General features: G+C 57.9%; 1 protein-coding gene across 2 annotated transcripts; it reads left to right on the top strand.

Moving 5' to 3' along the window:
- Positions 1 to 644: 644 nt before the first annotated feature.
- GATAD2A (GATA zinc finger domain containing 2A) lies at positions 645 to 21,571 on the top strand. Of its 2 annotated transcripts, none has more exons than XM_036399567.2 (12): positions 645 to 780; positions 8,878 to 8,928; positions 13,246 to 13,511; positions 14,463 to 14,592; positions 15,156 to 15,284; positions 15,833 to 15,925; positions 17,723 to 17,842; positions 18,270 to 18,437; positions 18,860 to 19,139; positions 19,403 to 19,692; positions 20,789 to 20,963; positions 21,354 to 21,571. In XM_036399567.2, the coding sequence occupies exons 3-12, from the start codon at positions 13,255 to 13,257 to the stop codon at positions 21,482 to 21,484; spliced, it is 1,773 nt and encodes a 590-aa protein (XP_036255460.1). In that variant the 5' UTR covers positions 645 to 780; positions 8,878 to 8,928; positions 13,246 to 13,254; the 3' UTR covers positions 21,485 to 21,571. The 2 variants fall into 2 exon arrangements, with proteins under 2 accessions (XP_036255460.1, XP_036255459.1); XM_036399566.2 differs by lacking the exon at positions 645 to 780 and adding an exon at positions 5,913 to 6,095.
- Positions 21,572 to 22,274: the final 703 nt, after the last annotated feature.

Genomic DNA, 22,274 nt, shown 5'->3' on the forward strand with positions numbered 1-22,274 from the left:
CGGCCCCTCCCCGCGCCGCCATCACCTCAGCCGGCCCCGGGAGGAGCCAGCGCGGCCCGGCCCCGGGGGAACGGCCGCGAGCCGCCGGGCCCGGCCCGCTGCACCGCCCCCTGCCCGCGGGCCGCACCCTCATTGGCTGCTCCTGGGTGAACCCTGTACACTATTGGATGTTTCAGCTATCAATCAAATACAAACCACGCCTCCTCCCTCCCTCACAGCGGGGCCGCGGCGCGCACCACGGGGTCGCGCCGCTGATTGGTCAATATGACCGTCGATCAAAAACAAACCGCGCCTTTTCATCACTGCTTACTACGGGGGCGGGGCTACTGCTGACTCTTCGCGCCGATTGGCTGCACGGCAGGCAACCCACCTTCCTATTTGCCGACGCGGCTGCCAATCATTAGTTTAAAGATTAAAAAAACCCCACCCAACGCAGCGCCCCAGGCCTGGGCAGGGGGCGTGGCCGGGCGCGAGGGTGTCCCAAATCTGCCTGGCAACGGGGGGGTCCCGCGGGGGGGGGGGGCGCGAGGGGAGGGGGGGCACAGGGGAGGGGAGGGGGGGAGAGGGGCGGGCACGGAGGGGGAGGGGGGGCAGGGGCGGGAGGATGGGGGGGGACGGCGAGTGGGGGGGGGGCGGGTCCCCCTGCGCGCGCAGCCCCCCCCGCCCCCCCCTCCTGTCAGTGGCCACCTGAGGGAGCCGCCTCCCCTCCCCCCACGGCCCCAGTCCGGGCCGGGCCCCGCTGAGGAGGAGGAGGAGGCGGCTCTGAGGGGGCTCCGGACAGTGAGTGACACCCGCGCCTCAGCAGCCCCCCCGGGGGGGACGGGGACCCGGGGACACCCCCACACACACACCCCCTTCCCCCCGAGGGCGGCTCGGGGCTCGGGGCAGCGCCGGGGACGGAGATCCGGGGCGGTTTGTGAGGGGCACGGCCGTGAGGGGAGAAGGGAGCGGCCAAAAGCCGCCCATGGCGAGGGGGGACCCCGTGAGGGACGCGGCGAGCCGGGCTGAGTGAGAGCGCCGAAGCGCCAGGGGGGGTTCACGGGGGATGAAAGTGCGGCCGGGTGTGTGTGGGGGGGGGGGGAGCGGGGGGGGTTGGAGATAATAATAAAAAAAAAGCTAAAAAAAAAAAAAAAAAAGGCAAAAAGAAAAGGTTGGGAAGTCCGAGGGGAGGGTGGGCACGGGTGAGGGGGTGCCAGGGAGGAGCGGGAGTGCATCCTGGGAGTTGCCCGATAGGCACAGCCACCAGAGCATGTCAGCAAAGGCGGATTATTGGTGCCAGAGCCTTGGGAAGGCGGGGGAGGGGAGTGGGGGAGGGGACGGGCCACCACCGGGGCCACCGGGGCCACCGGGGCACGGCTCGGGGCCGGGCGGGCAGCGCGGGCAGCCCCGAGGGAGCCCCCCCGAGCCACGGGCACGGCGGGGCCGCCGCGGGTGCCCCCGGTGCGCGACGGGCCCGGAGCGGCACTCCGGAAACACGGAGAAAGTTTTGGGCACGGGGCGGGGAAACGCGGGGAGAGGAGCGGGGAGAGGAGCGGGGATGTGCGGGGAGAGGAGCGGGGAGAGGAGCGGGGAAAGGAACGGGGATGTGCAGGCAGAGGAGCGGGGATGTGCGGGGAAAGGAGCGGGGAGAGGAGCGGGGATGTGCGGGGAAAGGAGCGGGGATGTGCGGGGAATGCTGAGGGGTTTGGGGGAAACTGAAGGATTTGGCGAGAACTGAAGGATTTGGGGAGAACTGAGCGGTACAGGAAAATTTGAGGGGTTTGGGGAAAAGTTGAAGGGTTGAAGGGAAAAACAGGGATGCAGGAGAAGGGATGAAGGGAAAAACAGGGATGCAGGAGAAGGGATGAAGGGAAAAACAGGGATGCAGGAGAAGCTGAGGGGTTTGGGGGAAAAACGGGTGAGGAAATGCTGAGGGGTTTGGGGGAAACTGAGGGGTTTGGGGAGAACTGAGTGGTACAGGAAAAGTTGAAGGGTTGAAAAGAGAAATGGATGCAGGAAAAGCTGAGGGGTTTGGGAAAAAGTGAGGGGTTTTGGGGAAACTGAGTGGTACAGGAAAAGTTGAGGGGTTTGGGGAAAAGTTGAAGAGTCGAAGGGAAAAACAGGGATGCAGGACAAGCTGAGGGGTTTGGGGGAAAAACATTGAGGGGTACAGGAAAAGTTGAGGGGTTTGGGGAAAAGTTGAAGGGTTGAAGGGAAAAACGGATGCAGGAAAAGCTGAGGGGTTTGGAGAAAGGTGAGGGGTTTGAGGAGAACTTAGGGTTACAGGAAAAGTTGAGTGGTTGAAGGGAAAAACGGATGCAGGAAAAGCTGAGGGATTTTGGGAGAACTGAGGGGCTGAGGGAAAGCTGAGGATCTGCTGGAAAATCCCAGGGGCTGCTGGAAAACTCGAGAGTCTGGGGCAAAATCCGAGGGTTTGGCCTAAAACTGGAGGGTTTGTCCTAAAATCTGAGGGGCTGAAGGGAAAGCTGGGGCTGCACTGGAAAACCTCAGGGGTGGCAGGGAAACTCGGGGCTCTGCTGGAAAATCCTGGGGTCTGCTGGACAACTCAAGGGATTTTCTGCTGGAAAATCCGGGGGTCCGTCCCAGAATTTGAGGGTTTGTCCCAAAATCTGAGGGTCTGTCCCAAAACTTGAGAGTCTGTCGGGAAAGTTGGGGCTCTGCTTTAAAACCCGAGGGCAAAACCTGAGGGGCTGTCCCAAAATCCAGGGATTTGTGCCAAAACTCGAGGCTCTGCAGGAAATCCTGAGGGTTTGCCCCCAATCCTGGAATTCTCCTGGAAAACCCCCGGCTCTGAGTGAATACCGAGGATTTGTGGGATAATCCAGGGATCTGTTGGAAAGCTTGGGAATGGGTTCCTCAGAACTCCAAGGGTCTGCCCCAAAAGCTGGGGATCCCCTGGAAAACCCTGGGATTCCCTGGAAAACCCGAGGGGCTGGGGCAGAACCGCAGGGATTGTCCCAAACTGCCCAAATCCGGGGCTTTTCCCCAAAACCTGCAGGAGAAGCTGAGAGCCTGGGAAGATCCGGGCTCTGTGGTGGATCCCGGGGATCTGGGTGAAATCCTTGGTTCTGTCCCAAATCCCAGGATTCTGCAGTGGATCCCAAGGGTCCATCCCAAATTCTGGGGGTCTGCAGTGGATCCCAACAGCTTCTCTGGGAATTCCAGCCCATTCCAGCCAGGAATTCCTGCCCAAAATCCCACCCAAATTCCCCTTTCTCAGTTTAAATCCATTCCCTGTGCCCTGGAATTCCCATCCCAAATCCATTCCCTGTGCCCTGGGATTCCCAAATCCCAGATCCATTCCCTGGCTCCTGCCCCTCCGTCCCTCATCCCAAATCCTCTCCAGCTCCTTTGGAACTCCTTGCACCTCCGGAAGCAGCTCCAGGTTTTCCTTGGATGCTTCCCTGCCTGGACATTCCCGGGGGCCGGGGGCAGCCACAGCTTCCCCGGGAATTCCCTGCCATTCCCTCCCATCCCATTCCAGGCAGGAATTCCCTCCCCAGTCCCGCCTCTCCCTGAGGGAAGAGCCAGGAAATCCCAAAACCTTCCCTGGGAGCCTCTGGAATGAGGCAGAAAAGTGGAGAAGGAATCCCAAAGGAATCTGAGGAACTTTGGGATCTCTCCCATCCCAGGACATTCCCGCTTTCCGTGGGATGGGATTTCATCCAGGGAAGCTGTTTGGGGTGACATCCATGGGATTTTTCCAGCTTTGGGGTGGAATTTTCCTAGTTTGGGGTGATGTCCATTGGATTTTCCCATTTGGGGATGGCATCCATGGGATTTTCCAAGTTTTGGTTGGTAGCCATGGAATTTGTCGTTTGGAGTGGCATCCATTGGATTTTTCCAGTTGATATCCACTGGATTTTCCAGCTTTGGGGCGTTATCCATAGAATTTTCCCAGTTCTGGGATGGCATCCATGGAATTTTCCAAGTTTTGGTTGACATCCATTGGATTTTTCCAAGTTTTGGGATGGAATCCATGGAGTTTTCCCAAAATTTGGGTGATATCCCTGGAACTTTCCAGGTTTGGGACACTGTCCATTGGATTTGTCCAAGTTTTTGGTGAGATCCATTGGATTTTCCACCTTTGGGATGGCATCCATGGAATTTTTCCAGCCTTGGGATGATATCCATGAAATTTTCATCACTTTGGGGTAGCATCCATTGGATTTTTCCAGGTTTTGGTGTGATATCCATGGAATTTTCCAGGTTTTAGGGTCGTATCCATGGAATTTCCCCACTTTTAGGGTGGCATCCATAGGATTTTCCAGCTTTTGGGGTGATTTTCTCTGGGATCATCCCCGTGTTCCCCCCCTTCAGGAATATTTGGGATTCCTGATCCTGCCTGGATTCCACCTTCCAAATCCTCCTTCCAAACTCTGGGAATTTCGGGCTTTTAGGGATTTCTTTTTGGACTGGGGCAACAGGAGGGCGAGGGAAAAATGGGAATGAGCTGGAAAAGCACGGCAGGGATCTGGGAATGATAATTAATAATCAATAATCCCACAGCTCCCAATTCCTTCTGCCATTAATTTGGTGGGAAATAATTGAAATTTGGGATTTTGGATTTGGCTCCAGCAAAACTGCCCTGGAGAAGTCTTTGCCCAAAATCCTGGGGATGCCGGGCGCTGATTTGGGGGGAATCTGCTGGGATTTGGGGAGCTCAGAAATTTTCAGGGAATTTCCTGGGATTTGGGGAATTCTCCGGGAGGGCTTTGGAGCCGGGGGTTCTCCTGGGGCAGTCCTGGGGCTGCAGAGCTTTTGTGGGATCGGGGAATTTTGGGATCGGAGCCGGGCCCTGACCCCGTCCCAGCGCCCCCCAAAGCCACCGCTCCATCGGCCCCCCCTCCGTCCCCCCTCTCTGTCCCTCCCTGTCCCCTCTCTCTGTCCCCTCTCTGTCCTCTGTCCCCTCTCTCTGGCTCTTCTGTCCCCTGTCTTGCTGTCCCCTCGCTGTCCCCTCGCTGTTCCATCACAGTCCCCTCCCTGTCCCCTCTCTCTGTTCCTTCTGTCCCGGCTCTGTCCCCTCTCTCTGTCCCCTGTCTCTCCCCTGTCCCCTGTCTCTCCCCTCACTGTCCCCTGTCTCTGTCCCCTGTCTCTGTCCCCTCACTGTCCCCTCACTGTCCCCTCTCTCTGTCCCCTCTCTCTGTCCCCTGTCTCTGTCCCCTCTCTCTGTCCCCTCTCTCTGTCCCCTCTCTCTCTCCCCTGTCTCTGTCCCCTGTCTCTCCCCTGTCTCTGTCCCCTGTCTCTGTCCCCTGTCTCTGTCCCCTGCCTCTGTCCCCTCTCTCTGTCCCCTCTCTCTGTCCCCTGTCTCTCCCCTCTCTGTTCCCTCACTGTCCCCTCTCTCTATCCCCTCACTGTCCCCTCTCTGTCCCCTCTCTCTGTCCCCTCTCTCTATCCCCTCTCTGTCCCCTGTCTCTGTCCCCTGTCTCTGTCCCCTCTCTGTCCCCTGTCTCTGTCCCTGTCTCTGTCCCCTCTCTCTGTCCCCTGTCTCTGTCCCCTGTCTCTGTCCCCTCGCTGTCCCCTCGCTGTCCCCTCTCTCCACGTGGCCTCTCCCAGCGCGGCGCTGCCCGCGCGCCCCCCGCCCGCCGCTCCAGCCAATCAGGGCCCTCCTCTCATCATCAGCGCGACCCCCGCGGCCAATGGCGGCCCGCGACACAACGGCGGCTCCCCCCGCGCCGCGCCCGGAAGCGGCGGCGGCCGCAGCGCCGTGAGGGGCCCGGCCCGGAGCGGCCCCGGTGCCGTCCCGGTGCCGTCCCCTCGCTGTCCCCCCGCTGTCCCCCGCCGTCCCCTCCGCTATCCCCCGCTGTCCCCACGCTGTCTCACCGCTGTCCCCACGCCGTCCCCTCCGCCGGCCCCGCCGCTCGGCCGCCCCGCCCCGCGCATGCTCTGCCGGTGCCGCCGCGACTCCATGTGTGAGGAGCGCATTATCGGCACCGGGAGCCGCGGCGGCCACGGGAGCCCCCGGGAAAGCGCCGCAACAAGCGGGAGAGCGGCGGGGCCGGCGTGGGGACAGCGGAGCGGAGCCGGGAGCGCGGGGCGAGCTCGCTGCGGATGCGGCGCGGAGCTACAGGAGCGGCGCCCTGCGAGTTCTCCCGGTAAAAGTTCTGCCGGCGTTTGTTGGCTCCGGTACCGGAGCGACGGCACCGCCGGGGTTTCGGGAGAACGGAGGCCGGGATGCGGGAGAGCTGCCGGGGAAGTTCCGGCATTTCCTGGCCGTGCGGGCAGCCCGGAAAGTGCAAAGTCCCGCTGGCCGCGGCTCCGGCCCCGGCCGCCCGTGAGCCCCGAGCCCGCGGCACCGGGGCCGCTCCGGGATCCCGGGGCTCGTCCCCCCGGGAACCCCAACTCCGCCGCCCGCCCAGCGCCCCGGGGCGCCGCCGGCTTTTGTTTGGGAAAGTTGCTGCGGGCTTTCCGCCGGGCTGCTTCCTCTTCCTCCTCTTCCTCCTCCTTCTCCTCCTCCTCCTCTTCCTCCTCCGCCGCCGCCCCGAGCGCTCCGCGCCCGCTCCCCCCCGCGCTCCGCGCTGGGGACTCGGGGGGGACACGGGGACCCCCCGGAACCCCCCCGGTCACTCCGTGGTCACCCCCCGGTCACCCCCCGGTCACCCCCCGGTCACCGCGACCCTCCCCGGTGTCCCCGGGGGTCAATCCCCGCTGTCCGGAGCCGCGATCCCCCCCGCTGTCCCCGCGGCCGCTGCCCCCCGGTGCCCCCCGGTGCCGGAGCCCCGCGGTGGCCGCGGCCGGGCCGTGCGGCCGGGCCGGGCCGGGGCCGTGTCACAATAAGAGTCCCCGGCCGCCCTTCCTGCGCCCGGGGCACCGGTAATGGCACCGGCACCGGGATCCACATCCGCACCGGGAGGCGCTGCCCGGGATCGGGATCGGTGCTGGCATCCGCACCGGGATCCGCACCGGGATGGGCACAGGGATGGGGACCAGCACCGGCACCGGGATCCGCACCGGGATGCGCTGCCCCGGGGAGCTCTCGGGAATCCCGGGGGTCCGGGGGGATGCGGGACGATCCCGGCCCCGCTCAGCACACGGTCGGCAGAGGGAATTGCAGAATTCCAGCCGGGAATTGCGGCCGGGAGCGGTTCCCGGGCTGGGATGGGATCCTGCCGGGATGCGGGCTCGGGATTCACATCCCGGCTTTTCCCGAGCATCTCCTCACTCTTTTCCCGGGAGTGGCCCCGCACGAGAATTCCAGCCCGGAATGCCTCGCTCGGGATCAGAACTGAGATTCGCATCCCGGCTTTTCCCGAGCGTTTCCTGGCTGCTTTTCCAGGATTTTCCCAGCCCGCTGCCCGGTTTTCCTTGGGCTTGTCCGGGATTTCGCTGCCTTGCTCGGGCTGGAATTCCCGAGCTGTCCCAAATCCCGGGAATGCTCCAATCCCAGCTCTGGGCTCCGGGACCGCTCCGTCCTGCCGGGAACCGGAGCTGGGAGAGGCACAGGAAGTGACAGCGAGAGAGGGAGAGAGAGGGAGAGGCCTTTGGGAATCGGGATGGCAGCGCCGGGATCGGCCTGGGAGCAGCGGGACAGGGCTGGGATCGGCCTGGGATCACCAGGAAAGGGCTGGGATCGGGCTGGGATCGGGCTGGGATCAGCGGGAAGAGCAGTGGGATCTGCTGTGGTTTTTGGGAAAAGGGCTGGGATCATCCTGTGATCAGCAGGAAAGGGCTGGAGTCTGCCAGGGATGTGGGGAGAGGAGAGGGAAGTGGCAAAATCCCTTGGATTTTGGGAACGGGGCTGAAAGGTGCTTGGGATCAGCAGGAAAGGGGCTGGAATGTGTCTGGGACTGCGGGAAAGGGGCTGGGATCGGTAGGAAAGCTGTGGATTTTGGGAGAGGGGCTGGGATCTGCCAGGGATTTCGGGAACGAGGCTGGAAGTGGTCTTGGATCAGTGGGAAAGGGGCTGGAAGTTGGGAATGATGGAAAGCTGGGAGTGATGGAAGTTGGGAATGATGGAAGTTGGGAATGATGGAAGTTGGGGTGTTTTGGGAATGTTTCAAATTCCAAAATTCCCGATCCGAACCAGGGATTTCACTGATGGAATTCTGAAGCTGGAGATGAATCCTGAAAGGGAATGAATCCCTCTTTTCCCTTGGATTCATGGAATTCTGGGATGCTCTGGGGTGGGAACGAGCTCAGGGATCAGGCAGGGACATTCCCAGGTTTTTCCAGGCTGCCCTCCCTCTCCAGTTTTTCCCATAAATCCCAAACTTTTCCAGGATTTTCCCAGTCCTGATCCAACTGGGGGCTCCTTCCTGAGAATCCCAAGCCTTAACACAGCTGGAATTCCAGAATTCCAGGAATTCCCAGTGAAATCCAAGGAATTCCAGCTCTCCTGGATCCCCGGAGCTTCCCAAACTCTGGGAAAGGCAGCCGGGGCAGCTCTGAATTCCAAAGGATCTCCTGGGATTTTTCCAGATCCTCTTAACCACCAACAGCTCCGGGTGAGCTCTGCTAATTCCCCCTGGAATTCCTGGGATCACGGGGCTGGAGCAGCCGGAAAAACCTGGGAATGGCCGAAGGCTCCGGGAGCTGCTCCTGGCCCAGAAAAACCGGGAACGGATGGAAATCTGGGAATTCCATGGGTGGAAACCAGGAATGAAGGGAAATCTGGGAGTGCCATAGATTTCAGTGTCTGGAAAATCCGTGGGATGAATCAGAATTCCCAAATCCCGGTTCCCAGGATTGTGTTGTACCGTGGGATTCCCACGTCCCGGGGCTGTGCCGTGCTGATATTCCCCATTTTTGTGGTGGAGCCGTTGTTCTGGGATTCCCAAATCCGGCTCTGTTCCAGCATTCCCAAACCCCGGCTGCCTCCCTCGGGAATGTGGGAGTTCCTGGAATTCCCAGGATTCTCACCCCTCTCTGTTCCCGCAGGATCCTCAGCTCTGGCTCATCCTGGCGGGACCCCATGACCTTCCCTGACAGGTAGGAGCTGGCAATTCCCGGGATTCCTGGGAATTTTATGGGATGGGGAATCTCTGCCATGCCACAGGCCTGGAATTTTCTCCTGGAACAGCTGGAGAGGAGCTCCAAGAGGAGCTTTCCCAAAAATAACCAGGAATTCCTGAGGGATTTGAGCCAATTCCCGAGGAAGTCTCGCGGATTTTCCAAGGGATTGGGGAATTCCAGAGGATCCAGAGCTCCTGGATTCCTGCTGGGATTTGTCCTGCGGGACTGGGCAGGCCTGGAGCGGGGATGGGATTGGGGATTTTGGGATCTGGGATTTGGGAAGGGTTTGGAGCCGTGGCCGAGCGCTCGCCCGGGCTGGGCTCACCTGGGCAGGTCCCACCTGCCCCGTGCGGGTCCCACCTGCTCAGGTGTCCCCTGCCCTGTGCAGATGTCACCTGTGGAGATGTCACCTGTGCAGATGTCACCTGTGGGGGCTCCCCTGTGGAGATGTCACCTGTGGGGTCTCACCTGTCCCATCTCCCCTGTGGGGTCTCCCCTGTCACCTGTGGGGGCTCCCCTGTTGTGATGTCACCTGTCCCATCTCACCTGTGGGGTCTCCCCTGTCCCATCTCCCCTGTGGGGTCTCCCCTGTGGGGTCTCACCTGTGGGGGCTCCCCTGTCACCTGTGGGGGCTCCCCTGTGGGGTCTCACCTGTCCCATCTCCCCTGTGGGGTCTCACCTGTCCCATCTCACCTGTGGAGATGTCACCTGTGGGGTCTCCCCTGTTGTGATGTCACCTGTGGGGGCTCCCCTGTGGGGTCTCACCTGTCCCATCTCCCCTGTGGGGTCTCTCCTGTCCCATCTCCCCTGTGGGGGCTCCCCCGGGCAGGCCCCGCCTGTCCCCTCTCCCCTGTCCCGTCCCAGTCTCTCCTGCCCAGGATTTCCAGGAATTCCAGGATTTCTCCTGCGATGGATCCGCCCCGATCCCACGCGGGGATCCTGGGGGCTGGGATCCCAGGATGGGAATGGGATTGTCCTGGGATCCGGGATCCTGTGGCTCCGGAATTCCCGGGACAGGGAAGGGGCCGGGATTGTCCCGGGATCCTGCGGCTCCGGAATTCCTTGGAAATTATTTTTTGAAAAATTGAGGAATTTTGATGGATGAATAAGAAAATTCCTTGGGAATTCCAATTCTCCTGCTGCTTTTCCCGCTTTTCTCTGGGGTGATCCCGCTGGGGAGGGAATTCCCGGCGGGAATCTCTGGGATCCCAATTCCAAGGAATTCCCAGCCTGGAATTTCCCCATTCCCGGCTGGAAAATGGGAACATTTAAGGATGGAAATTCCCTCCTTAATGAGGAATTAATTGGGAAAGATCCGATTGCAACTCCTCATTAATATTTAAATATATTCAGGAATATTTAAATTAACTCATGAATATATGAATACCCTAATGAATATTTAAATCGATCCAAGAATATTTCAGTCACTTCCCAACAAATGAATCTTGGAGTTTTTCCCCTTAAAGGAGGAGTTTGGAATGGAAAATCAACAATGGAGAAATAATTAATGAATGATTAATTAATGATTAATTAATAGCGGGAGGATTTGCTTGGAAAATCCCAGAAGTTGTTGAGAATTCTGCTCCTGGATTTCCTCTCTGCATTCCCAAAAAATCCCAACCCGGGAATCCCAGTCCCTGTGTCCTGAACCTTCCAGCTGGGAACTATTTGGGAATAATTCCCGTGGGAAAAGAGGAATTTTTCAGGATTTTTCCTGGCTTTGATCCAATGAAACCAGAGAATTCCCAGAATTCCCATAAAATCCCACAAATTCCTCCTGGAATTCCAGCTCCCCCCAGGGAAAATTCACCTGGAATTTGACAGAAGTTCCAGGAAATCCTCAGAAATTCCCTCTGGATTTTTCCAGGCAGCCTCTGCTCCGCGTTTTCCCACTCCAGTGGAATTTTGGGATTCTCCTCTCCCACTTTTCCTGAGCCTTTGGAGCTCCAAACTTCCAGGAGCAGGAATTTGAAGGATGATTTTCCCCAAATTCCTGTGGGAATTCCACAAAATTTCCCAAATTTCCCCCAAAATTTCCCTTCCCTTGGATAAAAATTCCACCCAGGAGGCTCCGGAATTCCCGGGCTGGAATTCCTGGAGCTGCCCCAGGGCTTTGATCCCAAATTTTTCCCAGCTCTGGAGGAACCTTGGGGTAATTCCTGAGGGATTTGGGACAAACTCCGGGAATTCCCAGTCCTGGATAATCCAGGAATGACCTGGGGGGGGAGGGTGGGAAAATCGGGATAAATCCCAGTGGGAATCCTGGGAATCAAAGGGATCCCAGGGCAAGGAGTCCCCTAAATCTCAGGGAATTCCCAGCCCGGGAGTGACTCCCAGGAAGTTTGGGAAAATCGGGAGAAATCCTGGCCGGAATGAAGGGAATCCCGGGAATTTCAGGGAATTCCCAGCCTGGGAATGACTCCTGGGAAATTTGGGAAAACGGGGAGAAATCCCGCTGGGAATCCCGGTAATCAGAGGGATCCCAGGGCAGGGAATCCCGGGAATTTCAGGGAATTCCCAGCTCGGGAATGACTCCCGGGAAGTTTGGGAAAACCGGGAAAAATCCCGGCGGGCTCGGGGGCGGGAAATCCCGCGGGGAATGGCGGGAAGCGGAGCCAGCCCGGGATTCCCGGCGGGAATTCCCGGTCCCGGCCGGCATTCCAAGGGTTAAGCGCTGCCATTTTGTTCCCGGAGATTTCTCGGGAATGGCGCGGAAATGGCAGCGCTTAACCCTTGGAATGCCGGCTCGGGAATTCCAGCGGGATCCGGGGATTCCCCTCCCCCTCTCCTTTTCCGGGAATCCCCACCCCAAAATCCCGGGAAAAGCGGGAGCGAGGCTTTCCCAGGGCCCCGATCCCACTTTTCCACCTGTTGGGATCCCGAAGTTTGGGGTGGAAAACGTGGGATTGGCACTGAATTCCCAAAGAAAAGTTTGGAAATTTCCCCTGGCATTGCCGCATCCGAGGATTGGCATCGTTCAGCCCGGAATTCCCATGGATTTTCCTGGGAAATCTCGGAAAAATATTCCCAGAAAAGGGAATTCCCAGGAACTTTTGGACGATCCCAGGCTGGGGTATCCAGGAATTCCTCCTGGGAATCCCCGGGAGCAGCAAATCCATGGAAAACACTTGGAAGTGTTGGAATCCCACTTTTCCACCTCTGGGAATTTTCTGTTCCTGAAATTTTAGCTGCTGGAATTTTGGGAGCCGAAGGAGAGGACTCTCAGGATGTGGGAAAAGATGGAATTTGCAGCCCAAGTTTCTCCTTTTCCTTTGGAATTTTATTGGAATTTTCATCAGGATTTTATTTGAGAATTTCCCTCCAAATCCAACCGCGTTCCCATTCCTGGAAAATCCTTCAAATCCTCCTTTTCCAAGGTTGTCCTGGGATTTTGGAGGAATTTTTTTTCCCCTTTTTCTCCCTTTTCTTGCCCTGGGCACTGGAATTCTCCCGAGGGAGGTTTCCAGCAGGAAAAACTCTGAGAATTCCCCTTTTCCGGGGCTTTTCCTGCCCTTTTCCTTCACTTTTCCCGGGTTTTCCCCTCCCTTTTCCAGGGATTTTCCAGCCCATTTTCCAGGCTTTTTTTCCGTCCCTTTCCCAGCCCTTCCTGTTCCTCTGTCCGGGTTGGAAATGCAGGAATTCCATCGCAGAATACCGGGATTTTTAACCCTTTCGTGTCTCCGTTTTCCCGGGGTTCTGCAGCCCTTTCCCAGCATTTTCCCCTCCCTCTTCCCTCCGGTTCCCGGGATCTTTTCCGGGGAATTTTTTCCCGGGACTTTGAACTCCCCGTTCTCTCCCCTTTCCCGGGATTCCCCCCCCCCTCCCTCCCCCCGTTTCCCGGATTTTTTTTCCCCTTTCCCCGGGATTTTTCCGGGATTTTTCCGGGATTTTTTCCCCCCTTCTTTCCCAGGATTTTTTAACCCCTTGATATCTCCCTTTCCATGACCTTCTACCCCGTTTTCCAAGGATTTTTCACTCATTTTCCAGGGCTTTTCCATTCCCCGTTGCCTCTCCTTTCCCAGGATTTTTTAACCCTTTGATGTCTCCCTGTTCCAGGATGTTTTAACCCCTTTCCCGGGGATTTTCCCCCCTTTCCCGGGATGTTTTTCCCGCTCATCGTTCCCGGTGTTTTTAACCCTTTCCCGGGATTTGTCCCGTGCCGTTCCCGGTGTTTTTATCCCTTTCTCCTCGGGGATGTTTTCCCAGTGTTTTTAACCTTTTCCCGGGATGTTTTCCCGGTGGTTTTTCCCGCCATTCCCGCCGTGTTTAACCCTTTCCTGGCCGCTCCCCCAGGCCCTCACCATGAGTGAGGACTCATGCCGCACCCGGAGCCAGAAGCGCGCCCTGGAGCGGGACCCGGAGCCCGACAGTAAAAAACTCAGGATGGACAAAGGAATCCTGGGATCCGAGCTCAGCGCCGAGGGGGACATGAAGATCAAAGCGGATCCCGGAGCCGGGAAAATCCCGGGAATGCTGAAGAGCGGGGAGGTCAAAGCCACCATCAAGGTGGAGCTGCCGGCAGCCGGGGATGAGCCCGTGGACATGAGCACATCCAAAGGGTGAGGGTTCCTTGGGATTCCGGGAATTCTTGGGCCTGGGGGAGGGTTTGGGTCCCCTCTCATCCTGGTTTTTATCGGGATGTGGCTGGGGTGGAGTTGGAGTTCAGTTTTTGGGAGGTTCTGGTGCCACGTTCCTGTTTTTTCCTTTGGAATGGTGGAAAAGTTGGGAAGAGAATCCCAGCCCATTCCAGGGGCAATTCCTGCTGATCCAGACCCCATCCTAGCCCCATTTCCTTGGAGCTGCCAGTGGAATTCCTGAAATTCCAGCAGGAACAGGAGTTTGGGAGTTGGGAATTTCTCATTCCCAGCCTTTATCCCAACCCGGTCAATCCCAGTTTTCCGGCTCCCAGGAAAAGCTGGGAATGCTCCACCCGTGCCACTTCCAGAGGGAAATCCCTGGATTTGGGGATTCCCTGGATTTGGGGTTTCCCAGGCTCGCTGTGCCCTCTAGAGGGCGTTCCAGACCCTTTGGAATTCTCCCATTCCTGAAATTCCTACCCCGGGCCCTTTTCCCAGCCCTGGAATTCCCTGGGGGGCTGGAAAAGGCTTGGAAAGAGGGCTGGGAAAGGACTGGAGAAACCCTGGAGAAGGAATGGAAAAGGGGCTGGAAAAGGGTTGGGAAAGGGCTGGAAAAGTGTTGGAAAGGCTGCTCCTGGAGTGACCCCGTTCCCAGGATTTGCTCCCCCTGCACTGACCCCATGTTCCCTGGGATTTGCTCCCCATGTTCCCTGGGATTTGCTCCCCATTTTCCCAGTTTGCTGCCCCTGCAGTGACCCCATTCCCGGGTTTGCTCCCTGTTTCCCTGGGGATCCTGACCCGTTCCCGGTTGTTTCCCTGGGGATCCTGACCCCATTCCTGGTTTGCTCCCCGTTTCCCTGGGGATCCGGACCCGTTCCCGGTTGTTTCCCTGGGGATCCGGACCCGTTCCCGGCTGTTCCGTGGTGGCTCCAGGGAGTGCCGGCGGGAGCAGCGCGTGCCCTCCCCGGATGTGATCGTGCTGTCGGACAACGAGCCCTCGAGCCCCCGCGTCAACGGCCTGGCCCGGCTGGCGCTGCCCGAGCCCGGCGCCGAGGCCCTGCTGGTGAGCGCTGGGAGGAGCTGGGGCTGGCTCTGGCTTAGCTGGGATTGGGTCAGGTTAGCTGGGATTGGGTCAGGTTAGCTGGGATTGGGTCAGGGTTAACTGGGATTGGGTCAGGGTTAGCTGGGATTGGGTCAGGGTTAGCTGGGATTGGGTCAGGGTTAGCTGGGATTGGGGTCAGGGTTAGCTGGGATTGGGTCAGGATTCACCAGGATTGGGTCAGGATTCACCAGGATTGGGTCAGGATTCACCAGGATTGGGTCAGGATTAACCGGGCTGGGGTCAGGAAAACCCAGGATCAGCCACATTTTCCCCTCTCAGCTCCATCCATTCCCAGTCATTCACAATTCCAAAACCCAGGAGCCAATTGCAGCTGGGAATTCTCCTCATTTACTCTTTGCCATGAGTTTTTTCATGGAAAAATTCCCGGATTTTCCCCTCAGAACTCCCTCCCCCCTCACTTCTCCCACCCCCCAGTCCCGGTTGGGAATTCTCGCCGTGACTCTGTCTCTGCCCTTCCCCTGGGATTTCCCTGGGGTTTTCCTGGGGTTTTCCTGGCATTCCAGCGGAGCCCGGAGCAGCGGGAGCGCCTGATCAAGCAGCTGCAGGAGGAGCTGAGGCTGGAGGAGGCCAAGCTGGTGCTGCTCAAGAAGCTCCGGCAGAGCCAGAGCCAGAAGGAGACGCCGGCGCCCAAGGTAGGAAAATCCGGCTTTTCCAGGAATTCCCAGCCCCTTTTCCAGGGGTTTTTAACCCCCTGCTGTGGCCTTTTCCCTGGATTTTTGGAAGCTCTTTTCCTGGATTTTTTTAAACCTTTTCCTGGCATTTTTTAGCCTTTTCGCAGGATTTTTAAGTCCCTGGTGTCTCCCCTTTCCTGGGTTTTTCCTGCCAGGTCCCAAGGATTTTCCCACTAATTCCTACCAATTTTCCTGCTAATTCCCAACGATCTTCCTCCCAATTCCCAAGGATTTTCCCTCCAATTCCCAAACCCTTTCCCCTGGACCGGACCAGGAGGAGTGGGTGCCACTTCCAAGGATTTTCCTGTGAATTCCCACCAATTTTCCCGCCAATCCCAAGGATTCTCCCGCCAATCCCAAGGATTTTCCCGCCAATCCCAAGGATTCTCCCGCCAATCCCAAGGATGCTCCCTCGGATGCTCCGGGCTCTCGCCGTGTGCTCCCTGCTCTCTGCATTCCCCCTTTCCCGCCTTTTCCTGCTGCTCTCTTTCCGCTTTTTCCTTTTCCAGCTTTCCTCGGGCCCCTCTGGAAGCGCTGCGGCCACGCCCCCGCCCTTGGTGCGGGGCCCTCAGGCTGTTCCCGCTGGGAAATCTTCCCTCCAGGTCAGTGGGAGCCGGGAAAAGCCGGGAAGAGCCCGGGAAAAGCCGGGAATTCCCGGGAAAAGCGGCCAGCGTTGCCCAGCTCCCACGGGTGTTAGGGATAAGGGGCCGGGGAAAGGAGGGATGGGGTCTGCAGTGGGATTGCTGAGCCAGGGAATTCCTGGGGGGAACCGGGAATGCACTCTGGAATTGCCGAGGGAATCCCGGGATTTCCTGGGAGGGAATTGCTGGATTTTCTTTGGAACAGCTCAGGGAATCTCAGGAGTTTTCCTGTGAGGGAATTCCAGGATTCTCTGTCAGGGAATCCCTGAATTCCTTCTGGAATTGCTGAGGGAATTCCAGGATTTTCTGGGAGGGAATCCCAGGATTCAGGGTTGGAAAAAATCCCATTCCAGACTGGATTAAATCCTTGGCATCCTCAGGGAAGGAAATTCCAGGAATCCATGGACGGCTGTCACTCACCCCTGGATTCCTTTGGGATTAGAACATTCCTGCTTTTATTTTTTCCTGGGATAATGGGACCCAAATTCCCAAACTTCTCCAGCCCGAGGGATTTTCCTTGGAAAAGGGTTTGGAAAACCCCCAGAATTCCAGGAAAGGGAGGGATTTGCTCTCCTTTAGGAGCCATTCCCAAATCCAGAGGTGTGGGAATCTTTACCGTGGAACCACTTCCAGAGGAACTGGAAAACCTTCAGGGAATCTTGGAGTTAATCCAAATAATCCAGTTTATACCAACAATTCCTCTGGAATTTTGGGTGAATTAACCTGGGTTGGGTTTTGCTGGAGTGTCCAGGAATTCCAGAGGGAGGAGCTGAGAGATTCCCTGGGAATGGGATGGAATTCCCAACATCCCAGATCCTGGGGAAGGGGGAGATCCCTGATCCCAGGGGCTGGGAAGGAGGAAATGCCAGGATTGGGATGCAGAGGAAAGTTTGGAATGTTGGGAATATCCCAGCCCAGTACTAGGAGGGAATTTGAGGACTGGAATCCCAGGAATCCTCAGGCAGCAGCTTTTCCAAACTCCTCTCTCCTCATTCCTTTTCCTCCTCCATGATTTCTCCAGAACTTTTTCTTCCCTCCTCCTTTTCTTTTCCTGCTTTTTCTTTCCCTCTCCCAGGATTTTCCCAGATCTTTTCCTTTCTGTGATTCCTTTTTCTCTTCCATGATTTCTCCTGGAGCTTCTCCTTTCTCCTGATTTCTCTCCCAGGATTTTTTCCCAATGTTTTTCTTCCCTCCTCCCCTTTTTCCCCTGCTTTTCCTTTCCCTCCACAGATCCAAACACTTCCATTCCCACAAATCCCAACATTTCCATTCCCCATTCCCACAATTCCCAACACTTTCCCTCCCAATTTTTATCCCATTTCCAGCTTTCCCAACCCACTTTCCCCCGTTCCCATCTTTCCCATCCTTTTCCCCGTTATTTCCCCCATTATTCCCCCATTATTTCTCCATTATTCCCCCATTATTTTCCCCATTATTCCCCCCATTATTCCCCCGTTATTTCCCCCATTATTCCCCCATTATTCCCCCATTATTTTCCCCATTATTCCCCCCATTATTCCCCCGTTATTTCCCCCATTATTCCCCCATTATTCCCCCATTATTTTCCCCATTATTCCCCCCGTTATTCCCCCCGTTATTCCCCCCATTATTTCCCCCATTATTCCCCCATTATTTCCCCCATTATTCCCCCATTATTCCCCCATTATCCCCCCATTATTCCCCCCATTATTCCCCCATTATTCCCCAGCCCCACTCTGACCGGTTTTCCGGTTTTTCCCGTTTTTCCCGTTTTTCCAGCCCTCCTCCAGCCGCGTCCCGGGCTCCGGGCTCCCGCCCCCGCTGCTCCGGGGGGGCCAAGCGGCCGCCTCCAAGCAGAGCCCCCAGATTGTGATGCCCCCCCTGGTCCGAGGGGCCCAGGTGAGCTCCCCCCCCCCATTCCATGGAAAGATTCGGGATTTGCCCCCCTCTGGTGGGTGGGAGCATCCCGTGGGATGTGCTCCCATAAGAACGGGGTTTTGGGTTAATTCAGGGTGTTCTGGCTCCTGGGGCTTTTTGGGAGAGGGGGTGGGAGGCAATTCCTGCTTTTCCATGGTTTTCCCTCTGATTATCCTTTCTATCCCACCAATTCCATAGATCCCCAACCTCCTCTTCCATGGATTCCCAACCCCCTTTTCCTCGTTTTCCCAGCAAGCCCACTCAGAAATTCGGGAATTTGGGGTTGGAGGGAAAGGGAAAAACATCCCGGTTGTTATTCCATGGTTTCTTTTTCTTCCTGCCTTGCTTATTCCCACTTTTCCCAACCCCTTTTCTGTGAATTCCCAACCCCTTTTCCACGTTTTCCCAGCAAATCCACACCATCCGGCAGCACTCGAGCACGGGCCCGCCGCCGCTGCTGCTGGCCCCGCGCGCCTCGGTGCCCTCGGTGCAGATCCAGGGCCAGAGGATCATCCAGCAGGGCCTGATCCGCGTGGCCAACGTGCCCAACGCCAGCCTGCTGGTCAACATCCCCCAGGTGGGCATTCCCGGGAATTCCTGCTGGGAATTCCCGTTGGGAATGGGGTGGGAATCACCAACACCAGCCTGCTGGTCAACATCCCCCAGGTGGGCATTCCTGGGAATTCCTGCTGGGAATGGGGTGGGAATGGTGGGAATGACCAACATCAACGTCCCCCAGGCGGGCACGGCCCCGGCAGGTGGCACTGGGGACTCCCCTGGTTCCCAGTGCTCCCATGGATCCCGTTCCCTGGTTCCCAGTGGTCCCATGGATCCCGTCCCTGGTTCCCAGTGGTCCCATGGATCCCAGTGGTCCCATGGATCCCATCCCTGGTTCCCAGTGCTCCCATGGATCCCGTCCCTGGTTCCCAGTGGTCCCATGGATCCCGTCCCTGGTTCCCAGTGCTCCCACAGGGAATCCATTCCGGTCTCTCTCCGCAGGCATCCCCCACGTCCCTCAAGGGCTCGGCGGTGCCCTCGGCCCAGGCTGGCGCGGCCCCCGCGGGCGGCGCGGCGCTGGGCGGCTCGGGCGAGGCCCCGGGCAGCCGCCAGGCCGCGGCCAAGCTGGCGCTGCGCAAGCAGCTGGAGAAGACCCTGCTGGAGATCCCCCCGCCCAAACCGCCCGCGCCCGAGATGAACTTCCTGCCCAGCGCCGCCAACAACGAGTTCATCTACCTGGTGGGGCTGGAGGAGGTGGTGCAGAACCTGCTGGAGAGCCAAGGTGAGCCCGGGAGGGGCAGAACCCGGCTGAAACCCGCCTGGGGTCACTTAAACCTGGCTGGGGATCACTTAAACCTGACTGGGATCACTTAAACCTGACTGGGATCATTTAAATGTGACAGGGATCGGTTAAACCTGGCTGGGATCAGTTAAACCTCCAGAAATGCAGGGTTAAAACGTGACAGGAATCATTTAAACCTCCCAGAAATCATTTAAACCTCACTGAAGGCACACTGGGGCTGACCCGCCATGTTTGTCCCCCAGGGAAGGTGGCGGTGGCCGTGTCCTGCCGGGAGCCCTACCTGTGTGCCCAGTGCCACACGGACTTCACGTGCCGCTGGCGGGAGGAGAAGAACGGCACCATCATGTGCGAGACCTGCATGGCCTCCAACCAGAAGAAGGCCCTGAAGGCCGAGCACACGAACCGGCTCAAGGCCGCCTTCGTCAAGGCCCTGCAGCAGGAGCAGGAGATCGAGCAGAGGATCCTGCAGCAAACGGCCCCGCCCGGGCAGCCCAAGGCCGAGCCCGTGGGGCAGCACCACGCGCTCAAGCAGGTGAGGGACCAGCCCAGAGCCGCCATTTCCTGAGGGAAAAGGGTCCCAGGGCTGGGGTGTGGCCTGCGGGGTTCGGGCCTCGGGTTGGGTCTAGGGTGAGGGGGCTTCTGGTTGTTGTTGAGGCTCTAAAGAGCATCCAGGCCCAGAGAGCATCCAGGCCCAGGGAGCATCCAGGCCCAGAGAGCATCCAGGCCCAAATATCATCCAGGCCCAGAGAGCATCCAGGCCCAGAGAGCATCCAGGCCCAGAGAGCATCCAGGCCCAGGGATTATCCAGGCCCAGGGATCATCCAGGCCCAGGGGTTATCCAGGCCCAGAGTTTATCCAGGCCCAGAGAGCATCCAGGCCCAGAGAGCATCCAGGCCCAGGGATTATCCAGGCCCAGGGATCATCCAGGCCCAGGGGTTATCCAGGCCCAGAGTTTATCCAGGCCCAGAGAGCATCCAGGCCCAAAGAGCATCCAGGCCCAGGGATTATCCAGGCCCAAATATCATCCAGGCCCAAAGAGCATCCAGGCCCCGAGATTATCCAGGCCCAGAGTTTATCCAGGCCCAGGGATCATCCAGGCCCAGGGATTATCCAGGCCCAGAGAGCATCCAGGCCCAGAGAGCATCCAGGCCCAGAGAGCATCCAGGCCCAGAGATTATCCAGGCCCAAAGATCATCCAGGCCCAGAGAGCATCCAGGCCCAAAGAGCATCCAGGCCCAGGGAGCATCCAGGCCCAGAGTTTATCCAGGCCCAGAGATTATCCAGGCCCAAAGATCATCCAGGCCCAAAGATCATCCAGGCCCAGAGAGCATCCAGGCCCAGAGAGCATCCAGGCCCAGGGAGCATCCAGGCCCAAAGAGCATCCAATCCCAGAGATCATCCAGTCCCTAAAATCATCCAGGCTCAGAGAGCATCCAATCCCAGAGATCATCCAGTCCCTAAAATCATCCAGGCCCAGAGATCATCCAGTCCCAACAATCATCCTGTCCCAAAAATTCCAATCCCAACAATCATCCAGTCCCAAAGATCATCCAATCCCAACAGCCACCCAGTCCCAAGGTGCTGCGTTCCAGCAGCACCCCGGGTGACTCCGTGTTTGCTCCCCGCAGAGCTCCAGCCAGCTGTCCCGGGGCGCGTCCCGGGGGGTGCTGCACAGCTTCAGCTCCTCGCCCAAGCTGCAGAGCTCCTCGGGCAGCGCCGCGCTGGGCGGCCGGCCCGGCAAGCACGCCGACAGGGCCGGCAGCAAGGGCGGCGCTGCCTGGAAGAAAAACCCCATCAGCACAGGTATGGCACCCCGGGCATCCCACGTTTCCTTGGGATCACCGCCACAATTCCCACATTTTGGGTGGGAATTTTCCTGGGGTGGTGCTGAGGGTTTGAGGTGAAAGTTGGTGTCATCACCACCCAAAATTCCCAATTTTCGGGGTGGGAATTACTTTTCCATGTGGATTTTCATTATTTTTCCCTCATTCCTGAGCCATTCCATGACTCCATAATTCCAGAGGGCTCGAATGCTGATTTTTGATCCAAAACCTTTGTGTTTCTTGGGATGAGTTTGGCGCTGGATTGCAGTGGGATAATCCAAGTTTAACTCTTACTTTTCTATGCGATTTTTTATTGTTTTTCCCTTATTCCCAAGCGATTCCATGACCCAAAGTTCCCTTTGTCCCCCAGGTGGGGCCCTGCCCTTCGTCAGCCCCGCGCTGGCCGTGCACAAGTCGGCCTCAGCCGTGGAGCGGCAGCGCGAGTATCTCCTGGACATGATCCCGCCCCGCTCCATCCCACAGTCGGCCACGTGGAAATAATTCCCGAGGGAGGACTTTTCCAGGCTCTGCCATCCTTTCTTTTCTACCACAATTCCGTGGAATCTGCTTTAATCCCAGCTGGATAACGCCCCGAGGCTTTCTAGGATGCAGCACCACCACTCCTCATCCGTCCCTGCCGGGAGAAGTGACCGCGTCGGGGTGGCCGAAGCCCGGCTCCGTTGGCTCCCAGATTTTTCATGGAAGCTGGCAGGGAAAGGGGGAAGAATTCCTTAATTTTTTTTTTTTTTTTTTTTTTTTTTTGTTGGCTTTTTTCCGTATTTAGTTTTGAAATTTTTTTGGCACCAGCACAAAAAACAAAAAACAAACAAACCATGAAAGGACTCAGCGACTCCTCTCTGCCTTCGCCAACACCGAACTTTTTGCCGGGAACGCTCCGGAATTCCGGAATTTTGGGGCGTGGAGAGAGGAATTCGAGCCCCATCCTGCGTTTAGTGAGCCCGAGTTCATGGCTGCTCCTTGTCCCTGCTCCTCCTCCAGCCGGGAGAGCAGGCGGCGCATCCCGAGGTTCCCAAAACTCCGACGATCCCAAGCAGAAGCAGAAGCAGGAGAAGGGGAAGGGGAAGGAGGAGAAGTGCAAATCCCCGGTTCTGGTTGAGTTTGGTTTGGTTTTCTCCCTTAGGGATCGGCTGCCGCCCAAACCTTGGCTGGGAGGTGGGAATTGCTGCGGGAAATTCCCACTTTTTCCCTTGGATTCTGGTTGGAATCAGACTTTGGAACCGTTGGTAGTTTCCAAACCTTGCAGTTACTGAGACACAAAATCCACCTTGGT

This window comes from Molothrus ater, chromosome 26 (assembly GCF_012460135.2).
Source record: "Molothrus ater isolate BHLD 08-10-18 breed brown headed cowbird chromosome 26, BPBGC_Mater_1.1, whole genome shotgun sequence".
NCBI classification, from domain to species: Eukaryota; Metazoa; Chordata; class Aves; order Passeriformes; family Icteridae; genus Molothrus; species Molothrus ater.

Coding starts and splice junctions, on each gene's coding strand:
- GATAD2A (XM_036399567.2), top strand. CDS start 13,255: ATGAGTGAGGACTCATGCCGCACCCGGAGCCAGAAGCGCGCCCTGGAG. Junction 15,285..15,832: donor AGGAGACGCCGGCGCCCAAG/GTAGGAAAATCC, acceptor TTCCTTTTCCAG/CTTTCCTCGGGCCCCTCTGG. Junction 20,964..21,353: donor GAAAAACCCCATCAGCACAG/GTATGGCACCCC, acceptor TTTGTCCCCCAG/GTGGGGCCCTGCCCTTCGTC.